This window comes from Electrophorus electricus, chromosome 2 (genome assembly GCF_013358815.1).
Source record: "Electrophorus electricus isolate fEleEle1 chromosome 2, fEleEle1.pri, whole genome shotgun sequence".
Classification (NCBI taxonomy): Eukaryota; Metazoa; Chordata; class Actinopteri; order Gymnotiformes; family Gymnotidae; genus Electrophorus; species Electrophorus electricus.
In genome coordinates, this window is record NC_049536.1 from 20,473,868 (window position 1) to 20,492,908 (window position 19,041).

General features: G+C 40.8%; 3 protein-coding genes across 4 annotated transcripts; 1 reads left to right on the forward strand and 2 right to left on the reverse strand.

The window, feature by feature from the left end:
• Positions 1-431: 431 nt before the first annotated feature.
• Positions 432-7,255, forward strand: ldha (lactate dehydrogenase A4). Of its 2 annotated transcripts, none has more exons than XM_027016357.2 (8): positions 432-577; positions 2,408-2,539; positions 3,551-3,668; positions 3,819-3,992; positions 4,265-4,438; positions 4,691-4,808; positions 5,577-5,700; positions 5,906-7,255. In XM_027016357.2, the coding sequence occupies exons 2-8, from the start codon at positions 2,411-2,413 to the stop codon at positions 6,068-6,070; spliced, it is 1,002 nt and encodes a 333-aa protein (XP_026872158.1). In that variant the 5' UTR covers positions 432-577; positions 2,408-2,410; the 3' UTR covers positions 6,071-7,255. The 2 variants fall into 2 exon arrangements, with proteins under 2 accessions (XP_026872158.1, XP_026872159.1); XM_027016358.2 differs by having other exon boundaries at positions 2,411-2,539.
• A 249-nt stretch (positions 7,256-7,504) lies between these two features.
• Positions 7,505-14,347, reverse strand: tsg101a (tumor susceptibility 101a). Its single transcript, XM_027016356.2, has 10 exons — positions 13,907-14,347; positions 13,304-13,391; positions 13,092-13,157; positions 12,816-12,979; positions 12,113-12,239; positions 11,689-11,746; positions 11,391-11,485; positions 9,959-10,161; positions 9,558-9,797; positions 7,505-8,659 (listed from the first exon to the last, which is right to left on the reverse strand). Exons 1-10 carry the CDS (start codon positions 13,946-13,948, stop codon positions 8,570-8,572), a joined length of 1,173 nt encoding a protein of 390 aa, XP_026872157.1. The 5' UTR covers positions 13,949-14,347; the 3' UTR covers positions 7,505-8,569.
• A 548-nt stretch (positions 14,348-14,895) lies between these two features.
• zgc:123278 (uncharacterized protein LOC641569 homolog) lies at positions 14,896-16,746 on the reverse strand. Its single transcript, XM_027016411.2, has 6 exons — positions 16,596-16,746; positions 16,347-16,434; positions 16,145-16,210; positions 15,868-16,031; positions 15,429-15,519; positions 14,896-15,011 (listed from the first exon to the last, which is right to left on the reverse strand). The coding sequence occupies exons 1-6, from the start codon at positions 16,638-16,640 to the stop codon at positions 14,896-14,898; spliced, it is 570 nt and encodes a 189-aa protein (XP_026872212.2). The 5' UTR covers positions 16,641-16,746.
• Between the last annotated feature and the right edge of the window lie 2,295 nt (positions 16,747-19,041).

Here is a 19,041-nt window from a genome sequence, read left to right on the forward strand (position 1 = left end):
CTAAACATTCTAATCTATAAAGATAAGATTTTTATTACTGTATATTGTAAAAATAAAGAGAAAAATAAATCACCAAATCTAAGGGATTTGCCAAATAATTAGGCAGAAAGGAAATGTGCTAATATATGACAAGCACCAATCAGAGAGCCAAATACCAACCATAATACCAAATATTGTCCTTATTGCTTGTAGTAAAAAAAATAGTATTGATAATAGCTTTAGTGCCACCACTGAACTACAAAAAAAACCCGACTGTTAGCGTAATATTACAGGGCAGGCGAGTAAGAGGAAAAACCCTTAAGATGCGAAAGGCGCCCCAGGCGTGAATCATTCGGCCATATCCGCTGCCTCCGTGACGTTTCCCTAACAAGGACGTGACTTCCCCCACGACGCCGCCCAGCCCGTCCGTATAAAGCGGGCCGGGCTTTATAAAGCGGACACCCCCTGCACTGAGCGCCATCGCTGCGGAACACCCCTGCTCCTCCACAGGCTGTCGGGACTGCACACCAGCCGAACACATTCCAGCTACATCTAATTTGCTCCTTTTACTGAAAAAGCCCCCAACAAAAGCGTGCAGGTGAGCCGATGACGGGGGATTTTACGTGTCGTTTGTACCGTTTTGCATCGGGGAGGAGAGAAACGTTCTGGTCGCTGTGGATACTCGATAGATATTATTCACCAAGTATAGCTGTCTGTCTTTTAATATCTCCGTTCTGGAGATGAAACGGGCCGGCGACGCACCGCAGGCTGTAGCCTGAAGGCTGTTCATACTTAACGTTTGTCACGCCCGTGATGTGAGGATGTGGATGCCGTGATGGTGGCCTACGTTGGGGGTTTCGTGCTGTTAAAAAGACCTCTACCTAATTTAAGGCGTCCATCCGTGTTAACGTACTATAGCTGTAAAATAAACGGTCTTCCGTGCGTAGTGCAGATCCTCTAATGGCGTCGTAGCCTTCTCGGTTACATGGCGTGTTTTAACCTCTGTGCGATGGCCCACCATTTTCCTTTAGCGGAATACGTGCGCTTCAGATGCACGGTTATATAATCCATCGCCGAGGAAGACTTTGTCGTAAACCAGCTTCCATTATCTTGCTTTTCAGTCACATCACCTGTTGTTCAGCCTAATTTTGGGCGGGATGTCATTTATCTATACGTATAAATCTGCACGAGTTGGTTGCATGGTCTAGCTCGTCTCTCAAGGTCATGTGACGTAGAGAGCGCAAATAAGCGGCTTGGGCCGCTTTCTCGATGCTGTGAGTCATAAGACTGCGTGCCTCGTAAAACTGAACACGAACTGGTTACGGGTTCCTGCAGAAGTCTGCGGTTCCTCAGACGAGGGCAGTGTGACGAATGCTGGTAGCAGTAGTTCTGAATTACGCGATCAACGTAGGAGCTGAAAGCGTTTCACGAACAGGCGTCCTCCGGCCATTGAGTATGTGTATTTTGTATTCAGCGTATGTAAGCTTCATAGGAAAATGATGATGATGATGATGATGATGATTGATTTGTGGCACAGCCTATTTAAAGTGGGCCACATATCCTAAATTGACATCCCGAGATGGCCACGGCGCTTGCTCCAGTTTGCAGATGTCGGGACGTCTTCACTTTCCCACCGTTACGTAAGAGCCGCACTGGCCGGGATGAATCGTGGCAAATTTGAGACGTCAAGCTGAGGGTGTTTTCGTGACGGACACTCGGAAGAAAGCCAATGTCTAAAGTTCACTTAAATCAATCTATTTTTGGAATTTTTTTTTTTCAGTTTACTTTCACTCCTACAATTTTGTCAACAGTGCTTTAATTCTGCCGTTTTTCCTTGTCCTCCTTTACCAAATCTAGGGAGGTTTTTTTTTTTTTTTTTTTTTTTTTTTTTTAAAGCTACTTTAAAATTAAAAATGTAGTTAGTTGACTTGATTATTGACTGCCCTCTCCCTCATGTTACAAGTGGCTTATGTGATTATTATTTTTTTTTTTAAATAAATGGATTTTTTCCTTCTGACAACTCACTTGAGTATTAATCCTTACAAACTATTTTATCTGCACGCTTCTGCGTGCCACATACTCCTGTGAAGTAATGAACTCACTAGTGCCTAGTCTTGTCTACTGAACAAGCAGTAACAAATTTGTGTTAAACAACTACAAATGGTGACCCCTAATAATGAAGGTTCCAGTAGAGAGGTAGAGCAGGTTGGATCGTTTGACGTGTCGATTCTGTTGCCCGCTGTATTGGATGGGGTTCTTGATCTAGCTGATGAAATGCACTGGACCACCATCATGCAAGCTGCACCCTGACCAGTGTTTCTTTTCTTTGATTGTATTGTTGTCAGCATTTGACCATTTCATCAAAAAGCTCTTTAGCAAAACACCACTGACTGGAGTAGCCAATGAACATTCCTCTGTGCTGTTGCAGAAGATGGCATCCACCAAGGAGAAGCTGATTGCCCACGTGAGCACAGAGACGCCCGTGGGCAGCACAAACAAGGTGACTGTGGTTGGCGTAGGCATGGTTGGCATGGCGGCAGCCATCAGCGTCCTGCTCAAGGTCAGTGCACTCAATTCTGTGCCAAGTTTAGCATGCATGTAGTATTACGATTGTGTGTGTGTGTGTGCATGCTGAGTTTGGCAATTATCTGAATGATCTGGTGTTTTACTGTGAATGTTGTTTTTAACAGAACAAGGTGACTGGAAATCTGGTAACATGGAACATTAGAATTGGACTATTCATCAGTTTAAACTAGATTTTGTTGACATGCCCATAGGCTGAATATAATGTTGAGCCAAGCAATACGGGCAGGCAAATCGGAGTGTGATCTGAGAGCCGAGTAAGGGTCAGGGTCACTGATCCCTGCTGTAGGACGACTCGGGTCAGACTCGAGCAGAGACGCGTAGTCCAGAGACGTTCCGCACCCATGCATGCTCAGTGATTCACAGAGGCGCTGGCAAGTTGCAGTCCAGAAACCACCCTTGTTGGTGTTGGCTCCCGTTAGACGTAAAGCAACAGAAGCTTCATTATTCCTCTCGTGAAGTTTTTATATATATGTTTATGAAGAGGAAAGCTAAAAAAGAGGGGTTGCTTTTCATACTGCCCATAAACTGAATTCTGCCGTTTCTGAGTAGATCAAAATCTCTGGCAACATTCAACTGTGATCCCCAGAGCTCAAGACTAAGCAAAGTCACTAGACTGAGTGAGACTTCTCCTTTGTCCAGGTCCATTACACAGATAAAAGCAGGTTACTCAATCATGGTCCCACACCTAATTGTTGTTGTTGTTGTTGTTGTTGTTAATAATAATAATAATAATATTATTAATGCTTAATATTAATAGCTAATGCATGCCTAATACCAGCATGTGACTTTAAGGACATCGTTATCAAAATTTTGCCTTCTCCAACACTTTAAATGTGTCTAAATTTATTTAACCTTTGAGTTAATACATCGCACATACTAAATTTAAATCAAACTATAAATTTTAATGAACGAGGCGGTCTCTTGTCCAAATGCATCAACATTTTACTTGCTTCAGGCATAAAACCCATGTGTAATGTGTGTCCAGGATCTAACTGACGAGCTGGCCCTGGTTGATGTCATCGAGGACAAGCTGAAGGGTGAGGTTATGGACCTGCAGCACGGCAGCCTCTTCCTCAAGACCCACAAGATTGTGGCTGACAAAGGTGTGGGAAGCATAACACTGATTTTGCTACTAAACTAAATTAAAAAGTTTTATGAAGGGCAAACTTCACCATAGTTAATAACTTGTGCAAACCGTTGAAGCCGAGACGCGTCTCTGGCACTACTGAAGCTGAGTTTTTGTTTTTTCTCAGACTACAGCGTGACGGCCAACTCCAAGGTTGTAGTGGTGACTGCTGGTGCTCGTCAGCAGGAGGGTGAGAGCAGGTTGAACCTGGTTCAGAGGAACGTCAACATCTTCAAGTTCATCATCCCCAACATCGTAAAGTACAGTCCCAACTGCATCATTCTGGTGGTGTCCAACCCAGGTTAGCCATCTGCTCTCCCCCAAAACTGCTTCTGTGAACTTCAGACTGTCCCAACAGTTCTTATTGACTTCAAATTCTCCTCCAACAAAGCTCCTGTTTGACTTGCCCTCATTTGGCAGTTAATATCATACAGTATCAGCTCACGTCTTAATAAAATGTACTTTAGATGTCGGCTCAAAGGTCACCTTTATTGGCTTTGTCGTTGTGAAGATCTGTACTATGAGGAATCATGGCTGCAGACTCCGTATCAATGACTCCTGCATTTTGTTCAGTCGACATCCTGACCTACGTGGCCTGGAAGCTGAGCGGTCTTCCCAGGAACCGTGTGATCGGCAGTGGCACTAACCTGGACTCCGCCCGCTTCCGCTTCCTAATGGGCGAGAAGCTGGGTATCCACCCCTCCAGCTGTCATGGCTGGGTGATCGGCGAGCATGGCGACTCCAGCGGTGAGAGCCGTGTCCCTTCCATGTGGTTTTGTTTTTGTCTTCCCCCTTTACTTTGCTCATCTTGTGTGAAGTAGAATGAACATTTTACTTATTATCAGACTGATTTAGTCACATTCATCATACAGGCGTAAACGAAGGCGACTTAGAATAATGGGTTAATAATGCTGTTGAGGATGGTCAGTAGACCACGGTTTCAGAAGTGTGTGTGTGTGTGTGTGTGTGTGTGTGTGTGTGTGTGTGTCTCTCTTGCAGTGCCTGTGTGGAGTGGCATGAACGTGGCTGGTGTTTCTCTGCAAGGGCTCAATCCAGATATTGGCACAGACAAGGATAAAGAAGACTGGAAGAACGTCCACAAGATGGTGGTCGATAGGTAATGAGTGTACTGCAACCTTGGTGGCCTTTAGTTGACTGACGCACAACTCCTGTATAAGACGTTTTCTCAGTTGGGAATCTGAAAGTATAGAATATACTTGCTTCTGACAAGTCCCCTCTTGTCTGGCATGAAAGGGGGGTGGGTGGGGTGCAGTTTGTTCACTGGGAGTAAAACGTTTAGAAGGAGAATCCTGTCCTTGGCCGGGTAGCTTGGTGTGCTTCTGTGCAGAGCATCTTTTTATAACGTAGTCTTCAGTTATGACACTTTTATTGGCTGTGGACAATGCACTTCCTTTAGTATGATGCAATAAGTCTTTCCTAAGCATATCCTGGGTGTTGTCAGTATTTCTAAAACGCTGACCATCTATAAAGTCTAAATCGGTTGTTTCACTTCGACAGATTAAAACTGCATAGCAAGGAGCCATTATGTTGATGGATCATTAAGCCCAATTTCTTATTTAGGATTTTTTTTTTTTCACCCTCAATTATAATATAAAGCAAAGAAAATGCTCAGGTTTTTGTATCCATTTAATTGTGGCATTCCTGTTTTTGCTAGTACACTGTGTCCATTCCCAATTCTCAAACAAAATGTCCTGATGCTTAGTGTACATTTTGAAGATGTCTCCAGATATTGTTTCCTGTATTGCCCAACATTAAAATTCTGATCTAGCCATTTAGTAAGCCTGCCATTTAAGAGCAGCTGAGTGAGTATACTTTCAAATAATAAACCTCAGTGTTCCCTGTTTTTCCCTGTCTGGATTTCCAGTGCATATGAGGTCATCAAGCTGAAGGGCTACACCTCCTGGGCCATTGGCATGTCCGTAGCAGACCTGTGCGAGACCATCCTGAAGAATCTGCACAAGTGTCACCCAGTGTCCACCCTGGTTAAGGTGAGGGCTCCTCCTGTCCCTTCCATATACCTCCTAATACCTCCACAGTTATAGCAGCCCAGAAGTCATCACCGAATGCACGGCATGGCAAACCCCCACAACGGTCTGGACCTGCTGATGTGGCCCAAAGGAGCAGCGTCGTTGCGCGTGCTTGATTTATTTATTTATTTATTTATTTTTTTCTCTCTCTCTCGACTGCCATCAGGGAATGCACGGCGTGAAGGATGAGGTGTTCCTGAGCGTGCCCTGTGTGCTGGGCAACAGCGGCCTGACCGACGTGGTGCACATGACCCTGCAACCCGATGAGGAGAAGCAGTTGGTGAAGAGTGCAGAGACGCTGTGGAGCGTGCAGAAGGAGCTGACCCTGTGAACTGCACCACCAGCCTCCAGAATGTAACTCGTGGCACAGCCCTGATGGGGGGGCTTCCCAAAATGCCTCTTAATCTTAAACTTGCCTAAAATAATCTGTTAACCCCTCAAGTTCCACCACATTGGATATGTCCAAGCAGACCACAGTCCCATAGACCTCAACACTCATGAGAATAACCTTAGAGGATGTACAGTCATGTGAAGAAGTACAACTCATGTTTATTTTTAACATATGCAGACATCAGCATTTGATCTTCATTTTTATATGTGACGGATGTAATTGAACAAAAAAAAAAAACCTGAAATGGTAGGGGTGTCTTTACTTTATCCACACAAAATGTGTTTATACAAAAGACTATAAAATGTAGATTTGTACACCTTTCTGTCAGTATTGTTGAATGAAGATCAGATATCTGCATGTTTGTAGGGTAAAAAGTCCAAATGTTACATGCTGTACTTGTTTTCACATGACTAATTATTTAAATGTTAAATGTCCTTTGTAAAATTCATCGTCTGTTTGGGTGCCTTGTCTTCCTTGCTGTGCTAGTAATTTTACTTTAACAAAATAAAGGAAAAAAACTATTTATGAGCAGGATTTGCCAGTTTGGGCCTTTTGGTATTTGTATTCTGAGCAAGCATTCCATACCATTTATTGATCCTGGTGCAAAAACAGTCAAACCAACTTCACTACCCAGGGTTGTCAGTTAAATGCTAGCCAAGGGAGTAACTTGGATCAAAGCATGCAAGTTTAGAACTACAAAATTAACCCCACCACCACTGATGTAATTGTTTTATGGGTAAAGACAATCTCCACCTCAGACCTCATGGCCATCAGTTATATGAACACAGGTTCACTTTGTTCACATCTATACTAAGTGGAACAATATACCATAATTGAGAACCAAGTGGAAGTTAGTTCTGGCAGAAGAATTGCAGAGCATATATTAGAGATGTATTTAGATATTATTTAAATAGTAATCCCACCTACTTGTAATACATATCTGTTCATCCTTTTGCATTTCATCTGGAAAAAGGTTCTTTTTGTATTTTTATTTTGGAACGGAACATGGTTCCTTCCAGGAGAATCTTGCTCAGATGTGGAGCTAAACATGGAACCTGTCATGTCCCAGCAGACAGCCAGCTCACAACTCACTCCCTCCTCCAAATAAAGGTGGACTAAACATGAGCCCAATGCTTTTGTCTCCTGTGTGTGTGCACTAGTGCCTAAAATCTTGGGAGAATGTGTAGGGATAAAAGCTGACTGCACAGAAACAGCATGGCTTGCAGTTCCACAACTTTACAGCCACTGTTTTGTAGGCCTAATGAATGATTAATTTTACTTGAACAAAATAATGCACTATGTAGTCAGTCTACAGCTTGTGTCTAAATTTAAAATACCAAAGCAAACAAACATGAGTACATAAAAAACCAGACATGAGTATAAAAGACCTGCTTTATTGAGCTACTGCTATCAATGCCTACAGGTCTGAAAACAAAGTTGCATGGAAGATCTTTCTAATAAAAAGAATTTACAAATTAATAAAATCTAGTTAACAACCTAAAGTGCATTTAAGGAAAAAATATGAACATATGAACCTGTTTACAAATAATTTGTCAAAAGTAATTTTTTTTTTATTGTTAATTGCTATGAAACCTATTAGAAAGAATAAAAAAGTAACCAGCATTCCAAAGCCAACGCCATTCAAACTAAGTGGACATACGAGCATTCACACAGGCCCACGCAAACCACATACACAAGTGAAGGCAAAAGGTCTAACGTGTTGTAGCCTTTTTAGTTTTTAACATTTAAAATATGTGAAAACCAAATACCTTTAAATACAGCTACATACTTTATAGTTGAAACATTGCAACAGCCATTGCAACATTGCAACAGCCATGAACCAGAATACAGCAAGCCGACCTCTGAGACAGAAGAAACGGCCCAAATCAGAAGTAAAATCATTTGAAATACAGAACCATACAGCACACAACACAATCCCTCGCTATTCCTAATTGAGTGTGGAACAGTCATTCAACAGTTTCTGGCTAAATGACCACCTTGGGGGGGGGGGCATTATAGTTACAATCCTCTGCCATCATAGTTTGATATAAAAAAAACATAATAAATGAAGTGTCTGAATGCCACAAATAAATAACAGATGCAGAGAGAAAGGTCTAGGACAGGGAAGCGTGTTCATAGATTCATAATATTATTCCTACATTCGTGAAAAGACAGACATTTACACCATAGCCCTGACCCCAATCTGCTGAACGGGGTATCGTTCACCACAACAGAACTTTATTACATACATATCGACATAGATAATTCAGTGCCTCACAATCCCGAATGAGAAAACAATGAGGAGAAAGAACAGTAAAAGGTATCTGCAAAAGGTGGACTTCTGAGAATAACTCCAAAAGACAGATTTGTGTGATAAATGGAGCAAGAAAGGAAAACAGAAAAGAAAAGGACAAAAGATGCTTTTAGGTAGCAGCGGGTTCAGCAGAGGTCGCTGAGTCCAGCCGTTTTGCGGGCTTTTTGCATGAGTGCCCGCAACTGAAACTGCTTACGGGACAGCAGGCGCACGTGCTGCAAGGGAACCATGAACAGAGAGATCAGCTACTGTTCAACCCAGGAAGCTCCACATGCTTCCTGGCAAATATTTATACACACACTGAATGGCCACTTATTAGAGACACCCATCTAGTAGCATGGTAGACATCCTTTGGCCTTCAGAACCCAATCCAGAACCAATGATCAATGACTTCAGAACCAGGCGCATTGTCCTGGTGAAAGTGTCCTTCTGCCATGAAAGGATGAACTTGGTCGGCCACAACGCTTAGGTAAACTCTACTATTCAAACTTCCATCCACAGGTATCGGAGGACCCTGGGTGTGCCAAGAAAACATTCCCACACCATCACTCCACCTCCACCAGCCTGAACTGTTGACCCTGACAGGAAGGGCTCACTTATTCATGCTGCTTGCACCAAATTCTGACCCTCTCATCAGCATGGTGAAACATAAATCTGGATTCATCTGACCACGTGATCCAGTTTTTGCACTCTTTTGCCTGCTGGAGTCTTGGCTTTTTGGTTCCCTTATACAGCAGTGGCACTGGAACTGGTTGTCTGCTGTTATAGCCCATCTTTGCTAAAGGGATGAGTTAGGTGTTTGGACACAGTAGCACGAGCCCTGTATTCCACTGCATGTTCATCAGAACAATTCTTGACATTCTATTCTGACCCCTTTCATCATCAAGTTGTTTACAGCTACAGGATCCCCTTTCGCTGCATGTTTTTCCTTGATCATCTCAGAATACTCTCGACATGGTTGCACAAAACCCAAACAAACAAAAAAACTGATGCACAGAAAACTTGCTGCACTCTGAGCTCACATGTCTAACTGTGAGGGGCAGGTGTCTCTAATAAAATGACCATTCAGTGTGTGTGTGTGTGTGTGTGTGTAAATATAAAAGATGAACCAACCTTGAGAAAGACCTCAAGGTCGATGACACCTCTGCGCAGTGCCTCTCCGAGGTAGAAGATGGTGTCCTCGATGGCATTCTCCTCTGCGTAAAGGTTCAGGATCTGCCTATAGAGTGGAGCTGTGGGGACGATGACATCATCGATGTCGTTGTTCTCCGACTGATTTTCCATTTTCTCCAGAGCCTCGGTCAGTTCTTCATCTTTCTTTTTTAGGAGATCAATATTCCTGTCCACTTCAGCCTGAAAATACAATTATGGACGCAAATGCACAATAGGATTTATCGATAAAAGTGGATGGGAAAAAACACAACCAACCATTCCACAAGAACATACGCTGACAAAAGAGAGATTCCAGCCTGAAGGTTTTAAGACCCTCTGGGCCTAGCAGGGACCATTCTCACCACTTCCTGGTCCAGGCGAGAGACCATTTCCTCCAACTTTTGATGGCCTTTCTTCAGGTCCTCTTCGGTGCGTTTGAGGGCGTCCAGCTCAGCCTGGGCCCGGTCCATCTCCTCCTTCATCCTCCAGCGCAGCTTATCGCTTACTGCCGAGATGAGAGAGGCTCGGATGGTGTCCTCTCCTATGGTGCCGTCCCGACTTGGCCCTGAAGGGAGAGGGGAGAGGGTCCTTTTCATTTTGCAGCTGCATGTCACATTGCATATAAAAAAGAAAACGTTTATAAGTGCCCGAGGTGACAATCGTGTTGTTTAATGACCCTTTCTGCCACAACAGTAAAAATGTAGCCTCTAAAGTTTATTTTGCGAGTAAAGACCGTGCCTTCAGTTAATCAGTTACAGTCGGAGGAGCAGAACGGGGAAAAGACTGAGCACTTGAGCTGGGGTTTGGAGCAGCTGCTGCTTTGCATTATTACGCTGAACCTCCCTCATCTGAAGAACAGAGAGACAGGTGCAAAAGTCAAGCAGAAGAGGGCGAAGACATGGCTTGTGAAAACCTATCTGGGAGATCAGAGGGCAAGTTGAGAACACAGCCAGCTTGCTAGGAGGAAGGAGATTCAGGCACTGCCTTCCTCCGAAACATCGGATATTGTACAACACCATTACAGATTTAGGAACTAATGGGGCTAAAAGCTGCCCCTTCTGACACAGAACTGCTGTAGCCCTACAGTCTCTAGCAGACAGTCCTGCAGGGAGGAGCACTCCACCTCCAACCTGCGTTCAGCACTGTGAATGCCACAGTTCAGATCACCACCACATTGGGAAGCCCTTCATGGAACCTTATCCCCTCCCAGCCCACTCTAAATATAGGCGCTCGCAGGCCAGGAGGCTACACGCTGGCCCTTTCAAACTACATCCACTAAGGAATTTGACCTTTTCTACCTTGTATCTAGTTACAGCCTCGACCTTTCAGAGCACTCCAGCAGGGTCACAATAACTAGGTGTAGACCCAAACAGAAAGTCAGAGGTCAGGGTCAGGGAAAGGTCAACAACATAAAAATGCCATGCTTTTTTACCAACACCTCTAATATTATTATGGCCTCATCTGTTTGCTGTATGTGGACATTGTAGGATAAGGAAAGCGCACACTCAGCACAAAGTTACTATTCATATTGGATAACTGCATAATATAGTCTACTGTATTGCATCCTAGAAACACTAAACTGAATTTTAGAGTGTAACCTAAAAATTAAAAAAAGAAACGTGATGGGGTTTGAAATTTGGCCTTGCAATTAAAGTGATTTACATTTGCTAGCATCCTGATTCAGGCTTATCTTCAGGGTTACTTTCAGCAGGAACCTGTATACAGTCCAGCAGTTCTTGTTAAATATATTTAATGAACTACAAATCCCAAAAAACAAGCAGGATCATAACTCACCAACAGTAGTAACTGGAGGCTGGGAAGGGTAGTGTGCAGGCCCCCCTGTGGCAGGATACGTAGTCCCTCCAGGATAAGGATAGCCTGGGTAACCACTACAGCATAAAAAATACATAAATTACAAAACCACTCGCTCACACATACCAAATGCATCAAGAATACATGATTGTATTCTCGTCATCAAACCGACCTCCTCTATTTGTTAAAGACCTACAGCACTGTGGTAATATGTTCACAGATGCATCATGTTGTTAAGGACATGTTCATAATTTACAGAGTTCTTTGGAAAGCGCATTACCATGGATTAGGGTTTGGCCCATAGGCAGACACAGCAGGCATGCCAGGCATATAGGACTCTAGATGGAAGAGACGATAATGCAAATGCTCAAAACAATGCCGGGGATGAGGGACACCTTTAGTCCGAGGCAGGCGTTACGCAGATCGCCCTCATACACGTCCACAACCCCGTTTCTGAAGAGATTATATCTAGACCTGAACTAAATTACACTGACAATGGAATGTTTGAAAGTAAAGGCCCAGATCTAGAGGACAAAATTTTTTAAAGTTTTAAATCAATTTCCATGATGAAAAACTGATGTCATACGATGCACATTTTCACAGTTACATTTTTAAAGGCTTCCTGAGAACCGATAGCGATGCACGGGCGTGGTATGAATGTCTAAAAGATCCTGTGTGTGACAAAGCATACTGAGGCATCTTACGAGTGGGGGGCCCGGTGGCCTGAAAGGGCTGGTAGGGGGGCTGAGTGGTGGGCCTGGAGAACACAGGAGGCTCCTCCCCAAAAACAACAATCATCACCTGGATCAGGCCATACAAGTCAGACTGAGGCTGGACGAGACAACACACACACAAACAGATTACAATTACACTTCAAAACAAGGTACCCGGTACTGATCTCACATTTGTCTCTTAATTTGAAGTGCTTGAGTAATATGAGACCTGTCATTACCTTTCAGAACCAGAAAGGTTACTAAAAATTAGAAATCCACTAATATATGGGTTAGGCTAGCTTTTCCTAAGGCGGCAGATGAGTAACCAGATACTTCGTTTTTCCCTTGTCGTGAATGAACATCAGTTAAACGGGCACAGCTGCATACTTACCACTGCCATATAAAATATATTTGCATCATGCAAATCTACCACATATGTTTATCACCTGACCATGACATACTTATATTCCACTGTACAAGTGGGTACCCAGGCAAGTGGCCCACCAAACAGCCAGAACAGTAAGGTTTTAAGGTCACAAGACGACTCAACAAGCTTTTATACCTAAAAGGTAATGTGAGTATAATTATATACATTTAATATAATAAGTACTTAGAAACATGAATGTATGTATTCACCCAAAACATAAAGAACGTTCTTTATAGATTAATGAATGCCAAGATGAATGTGTCTTACATGCTTCCATTCATGCAGATAGGGCAGATAGATCTTTCCATTGGCGTCAATGTGTTTCCCAGTCTTAATCATCATCGCACTGGTAGGCTTCACAAAACAAATGGGAGGATTGTAGGGATACGTGTCCAGCAGCCATAGACAAACAGGTATATTATACACATTTCCTAAAGAGAGAACAACATTAGGGGATAACCTGCATTCATCTGAAATTGTAATCCATGGATTAAAAACATCTTTATGATTACAAAGACTCGCTTGTCAACCTGGGCTTCGCACCTCTATAGCTTACTGGCACTGTTCCTGTTAAACTCATTAACTCCCTTGATGATCCATCATTGAACACTATGAATGAAATGAAAGAAATATTATTAATTATGCCTATTACTCATTTTAGGGTTAGAAACATCTCAGATACAACAAACTTTTATATCTGTACAATATACTGCACAACTATCTGACTAATGGGAAACAGAAGGGTCAAAACTCACCATAAGCATCCATCAGAGGTTTAAGATCTTTGTATTGCAAGATGACATTTGTAATCTCACGAACAGTTAGGTCGCGGTATTTGTATTGCTGAACAAGACAGGAAAATATATCCAAGGTTATTTATACAATTTAAGTAATAAGAACCACTCACATCCAGTAAAAAAAAAAGAGAAGTTCGATTGAGCTTTTGAGTTTATGAAGTAATGTAAACTTAGATGGCTACTGTTTACAAAAACTAAAATTATTTAACTGCAGTGTTCTGACAATAAACAAAATCGTAATTGGTTGAACAGTTTAACGTTAATACGATGGAACAGTCGTGGCAGTGATCATGTACAGTTGTTTTAACTTTCGTGTAAAGGTGCCACACATCTGTACATGGCTAGCCATTCATTTGCCAGTAACTCACTACAATCAACAAACACCGCGTGACTAATGGGCTAATTCAGCCTAGTTCACGTTAGATTGTGGTTAGCTAACTCTAGCTTGCAAATTTAAATGCCGCATTCCAGCAAGTTGGCTGACTGACTATCATAAATCACTCAAATATAATCAATCCCTTAATTTATAATAACTAACCCCTAGCTAGTTACCCAACGTACCTTGAGCATCTTTTTAAGTGCGCTTTCGTTGACAACCGCCATAGCCGATCCCTTAAAACTTACTTAGCAAGCTAGGTACAATTGTTGAGAAATAAGCCTAGATAAAACTTGGATAAATAGATAACGTTAGCTAAATTAAATATATACAATGTTAGCTAAGCAGGTAGCGAACTGCTAAGCTTTCTAGTTAGCTAGCTAGCTAGCTACTTTCCTCGACACTCGCCTAGTCTCCGCTAATCCGAGCCACGGCCAGGAACCTGTCAAATCGAAAAACCCTGATGCATTAAATATTATTTTTAAGATAAGTAGACGACGACCACCTTACTGATATATCACCCAGTCAAGGTTAAAATTCAGCCGTCTCTAACCAAGTCACTTATTGAAATTTCTGACAGCTAGTTACAAGTTTCACGGGAATGGTCAATAACACAAGTGACGTGTACTTTGCCAAAATGGATTGCCTGACTTTCTCGCAAACTGACTACGATATTTCAAAGTAAGAGTCTTTTATTTACTGTTAACCAGCCATGTATTAACAAAGACAGGGAAATGCTTATAGTAGGATAGTACTAGGATAGTATAGTTCGTTCAAAATATCTTTCACAGATGATATTCAAACAGACCTGAATGTATGTTTTTAAATAAGTCTAGTTCAAAGAATTTTAGTTTATTCTATGAGTAAATGACAAAGCACTTTTGTAAGTCGCTCTGGATAAGAGTGTCTGCTAAATGCCGTAAATGTAAATGTAAATGTAGTTTTATTTCTACTAGCCATTAAAACAAATGATGCATTCAAGTTGTATTACATCTGTGATTAATAACAGCAAACTTAAATCTTGCTTCACTGCATTCCTGACAATGGATAATCTCTTTTGTTGTCCTAGTAATGTGTACCATACATTTTATACATTAATTACACATAATTAAATGTTAATAAATACCATTAAATGAAATGCATACAATACAAAATATGAATACAGTTCATACAGTCAACAGTTGGTTTCATTGTTTCCTTGGAAAGGAAGCCCATCCTCTCTCAACAGTGCCACACAGTTCTCTGCCACTGAGTATGCCTGTGAATTTGTTAGGGCCTTTTGTTCCGAACCTGTGCCAAATGTAATCCAGGTTAAGATATGAGGCAAATTAAGATTTGTTCATTACATTTATGCCTACATTTATGCTACATTTAGTATCCTATCATTGTATGTAATAAATGTCTTTAATAGTCTTAGACATTTGAGACAGTGTATTGTTAAAGATAGGCTAAATCTATATTCCTATTATTTATATTTCCCTAAAACAACTTGAGCAAAGGACAGAGAGAGTTGGTGTTATGGTAAAGTAGAGCTCTTGGTTATCAAGACATGCCTGTTGTGGGTACAGATACACACTTCACCACACTTCACCAGTATTGACGTCATATCACATATTATAGCACACAGACTTGATAAACAAGTAGAAATAGTGAGTATAGAGTGTGGTTGGTGCATTAGCCACTAAAGTAGTGAAGTGGCATTCTTACTTTTATCTGCCTTGGGCCGCATACACAAAGGAGGTGTCTCACTAAAGACAGCAATCATCACTTGAATCAGGCTAATGAGGTCATACTCAGGCTGTAGAACAGATAAACACAAACAAGCACAGACATTTGACTGCACGTGTTTAACATTGGTTCTGCAGATGTCTTTTTCAAAAGGTCTTTGCAATGTTTTACATTATATAGTGCCAAATGCATTAATCTGTATACATAATTATTACAATTATTATTAAAAAAAATTTTCCCACTGTACAAACACAGAGTTCAGGTTAAATTCGACATTTGTCACTAGCCAGTTGCTTACCTTAAGATAATTCGGTTTTGTTTTGTTTTTTTATAATAACTATCCATATTTGTAACTCTTTTCAGAAATTGGATGCAACTGAGTGTGTTTATTAAAGAAAAAAAGAAAAAGAAAACTTGCATGTGTCCATTCGTCCAAATAGGGTAGTAAAACCTGCCCATTATTATTCATATAGCTGCTTGAAATAACCATCATCTCTTTGGTGGGATGTACATAGCAGATTGGAGCAGTGCAGGGATAGCTTTGTTCCAACCATATACATACTGGGGTGTTATAATGCTTCCCTAGAACATAAAATATTTTACGTTTTAGCACACCGCATTCTTTAGAATCTGACACAATCGTGAGATATCACTGTGACTTTTTTAATCTATGAAAAAGATAAGTAGTCACTTACCTTGGCACACCACTTGGATGGTTCCTACCAAGCTTATCAATTGTTTCACAGTGCCATCAGTGTAAACTGTTTAATATGAACAAATATACATTTTGTAAGATTAAACTGTTAATGACAGTTCTGTGTGATTTGAAGAATGTCAAGTTTGTTATGTTAAGCACAAATGTACCTCTATCTTGGCCAAAAATTGTGAACCACTCACCAAATCTGTCTAGCACTGGTTCCAGGTACTTGTACTGGGACAGGACAGTTATGATCTCTGCCAAAACCACTTTTCTGTGTTTATATGTCTAGGAGCATGCCAACACACATCTTAGTACACACACACATTTTATATATATATATATATATATATATATATATATATATATATATATATATATATATATATCTCAAGACAGATATTTCTCTGCTACTGTGATAAAAAAAAGAAAAGAACTAGAGTTCTTACCTTAGGTAACATTTTCTTCACAGATTTCTTAGTTATAGTTGTCATGATTATGCTGGATTAAATAGACACCCTATTTTTTTCCTGAACTATAACACACAATAGGTGTGCTATGTTTTTGTCTTTCCTTGAAGTACGTGTGTTTGGACTATGCCTTGGGTTTTCTGCAGGCTTATTTCCTGGATTTAAGGAGAGCCAATAGCCAGCTGGAGTTATATTGCCTATAAATTGCAGATAACATGACATTTTTAGAATATTTTTAGTTGAAAAAAACTATGTTAAACTATGACAACAAATTAACAGAGTTGATGTTGTAGTATATAATTTACTTCAGTATCATAAAAGCATGGGACTAAAATTAAGATAAATGCTAACCACAGACAAATAAAAACACACACACACACACACACACACACACACACACACACACACACACACAAAGTGCATGTCTTTCCTGTTTTCTTGTAGGCTCTGTTACAAATTCCTGTAAAAATGCCCTGTACTACTTCCTGGATGGCCTACATAGAGATTAGACTTCCCATCTGTTTCAATATTAAGAATTGATTCCATATTTTACACACTCATACAACAACTCACATGTACTGAACAGCTATTAAAAATCTATCAAAACACAACTTTAAAACTTTGCCACAAAGTGTCATGCCTTCAGCCTCAGACTGCCTTCCTGCAAACTACATTCCACAGAATCCCCTGTTCTATTGTGATTTTTTGCTGAGGTTGTTCCTTGTTTTGACTTTTGCCAATCTCCTTGTCTTCCGTCTGAGCCAGCCCCTTTCATTGTCAGTCTGCTTGTACTTATTGTTCTTAATATCAACCTACACCTGTTTTTTTAACATTTGGAGTTTGGATTGTCCTTCACCTATTAAATTTGTTGGATTTTACGTGCGAGCGACTCCACCTCCCAAGCGTGACACAAAGGGTTCTCCATCTCCTTTACTGGAAAACACAAAACACAAAACTGCTTTTTATTCAATAATATTTTGACCATTCACATGTAATTACTGATCCACTTTCTGTATTTAATATCATTATTTTCTGTGGGTTACCTTGTCTGGACTACTTTTGTTTTGATCATGCCTCTCACTTTTAAATTGTAGCATTTTATTTAAGACCAAAGGTGTCACAATAAAAGAATAATGGCACCTAACAAATTAAATTTTCTATGCTACCTTACAGTGCAATCCACTTTAACCTACAAGCTTTATTATTAACGTTTTAGCATTTAGTTTTAACGTTAACCTTTTCAACCAATTCCGATTTCGTTTAATATCAAAATAGTGCAGTTAAATATTATTAATGTTTTGGCAGGCTATTTCTATTTCTGCATGAGTCATTCCACTGAACTAAGAGGAAGGTAAGACACAGTTCTGATGAGATGGGAACCAGTCTTTTGTGGTTGGACAGTTAAATGAAAATCACAATAGATATTTTATTTCTTCATCAGAAACCTGCTAATAACTGTAACTTTGGCCTCAATGAAGCAGCACACAACCCCGTTTTTTCAGTGGTTCCTAACGTTAATAAGATTTAGAATATCTATTAATCACTGAAACCTGTAATATTCACTTTGATAAGCATTTAAAACTTATTACGAATCATTTTTGCTATTTTGTAATGCTGTATTTAATCTTATATAGCAATTTGCAAGCCAGCAAAGGTTCAAATTTCCAGCTGTAAACTGGCAGCAGGAGATTCCAAGTGATAGCTTTATGAGTGCATAAAGGTAGCTAGCTGGCACTAGGTAGGTAGCAACATGATAGTATTTAACAGCTACCACATCTCTGAATGAGACTCTAGCAGTGTGTTTAACAACATTCATGTGTACACTTTTGCAACTTACAGTACAGACATATTAAATAGATTTATTATATGTAACAGGCTAAAGCCAAGCCCCAAATGAGATAACTATTTTTAACCCTTTGCGTCATAGGTGACATAGCTAATACGCACATGCATCATTATCTCCCAGCTTTATCTCCAAGAGACAGCTGAATTTACTGTCTGTTAAAATGGTCAGTCTCACGGTGTAACTAGCTACCTGTCTAAGGGTGAATAAAGTGCACTCTGGAATTTGTAGTCTTCACCAACCTTTTATGCAGCCTAGCCTAGTTACCCTAGCCTTGTGCCTTTATCTGTACCTTTAACCTGTGAATGGGTTTTATAATATCACGATCAGTCCCTTCCATCTTCCGTGTTGCCTGTTTTCCTTGTTTTCAGTTTAGTTCCGTTTTGTCCTCGCATTGTTTGAATGCTTACACCTGTCCCTCGTTTCTAGTTCACGTATTTAAACCCTGCTGTGTGCCTCGCTCGTGGCTGTTCATTGTTTGTATGGATGTTTGAATTATTGTTTGAATGTGTATCTTAGCCCTGAGTTTTCCCTAGCCTTAGTTATAGCCTGCTTTCCCGTGTGCCTTCGTGTGTTTGTTTT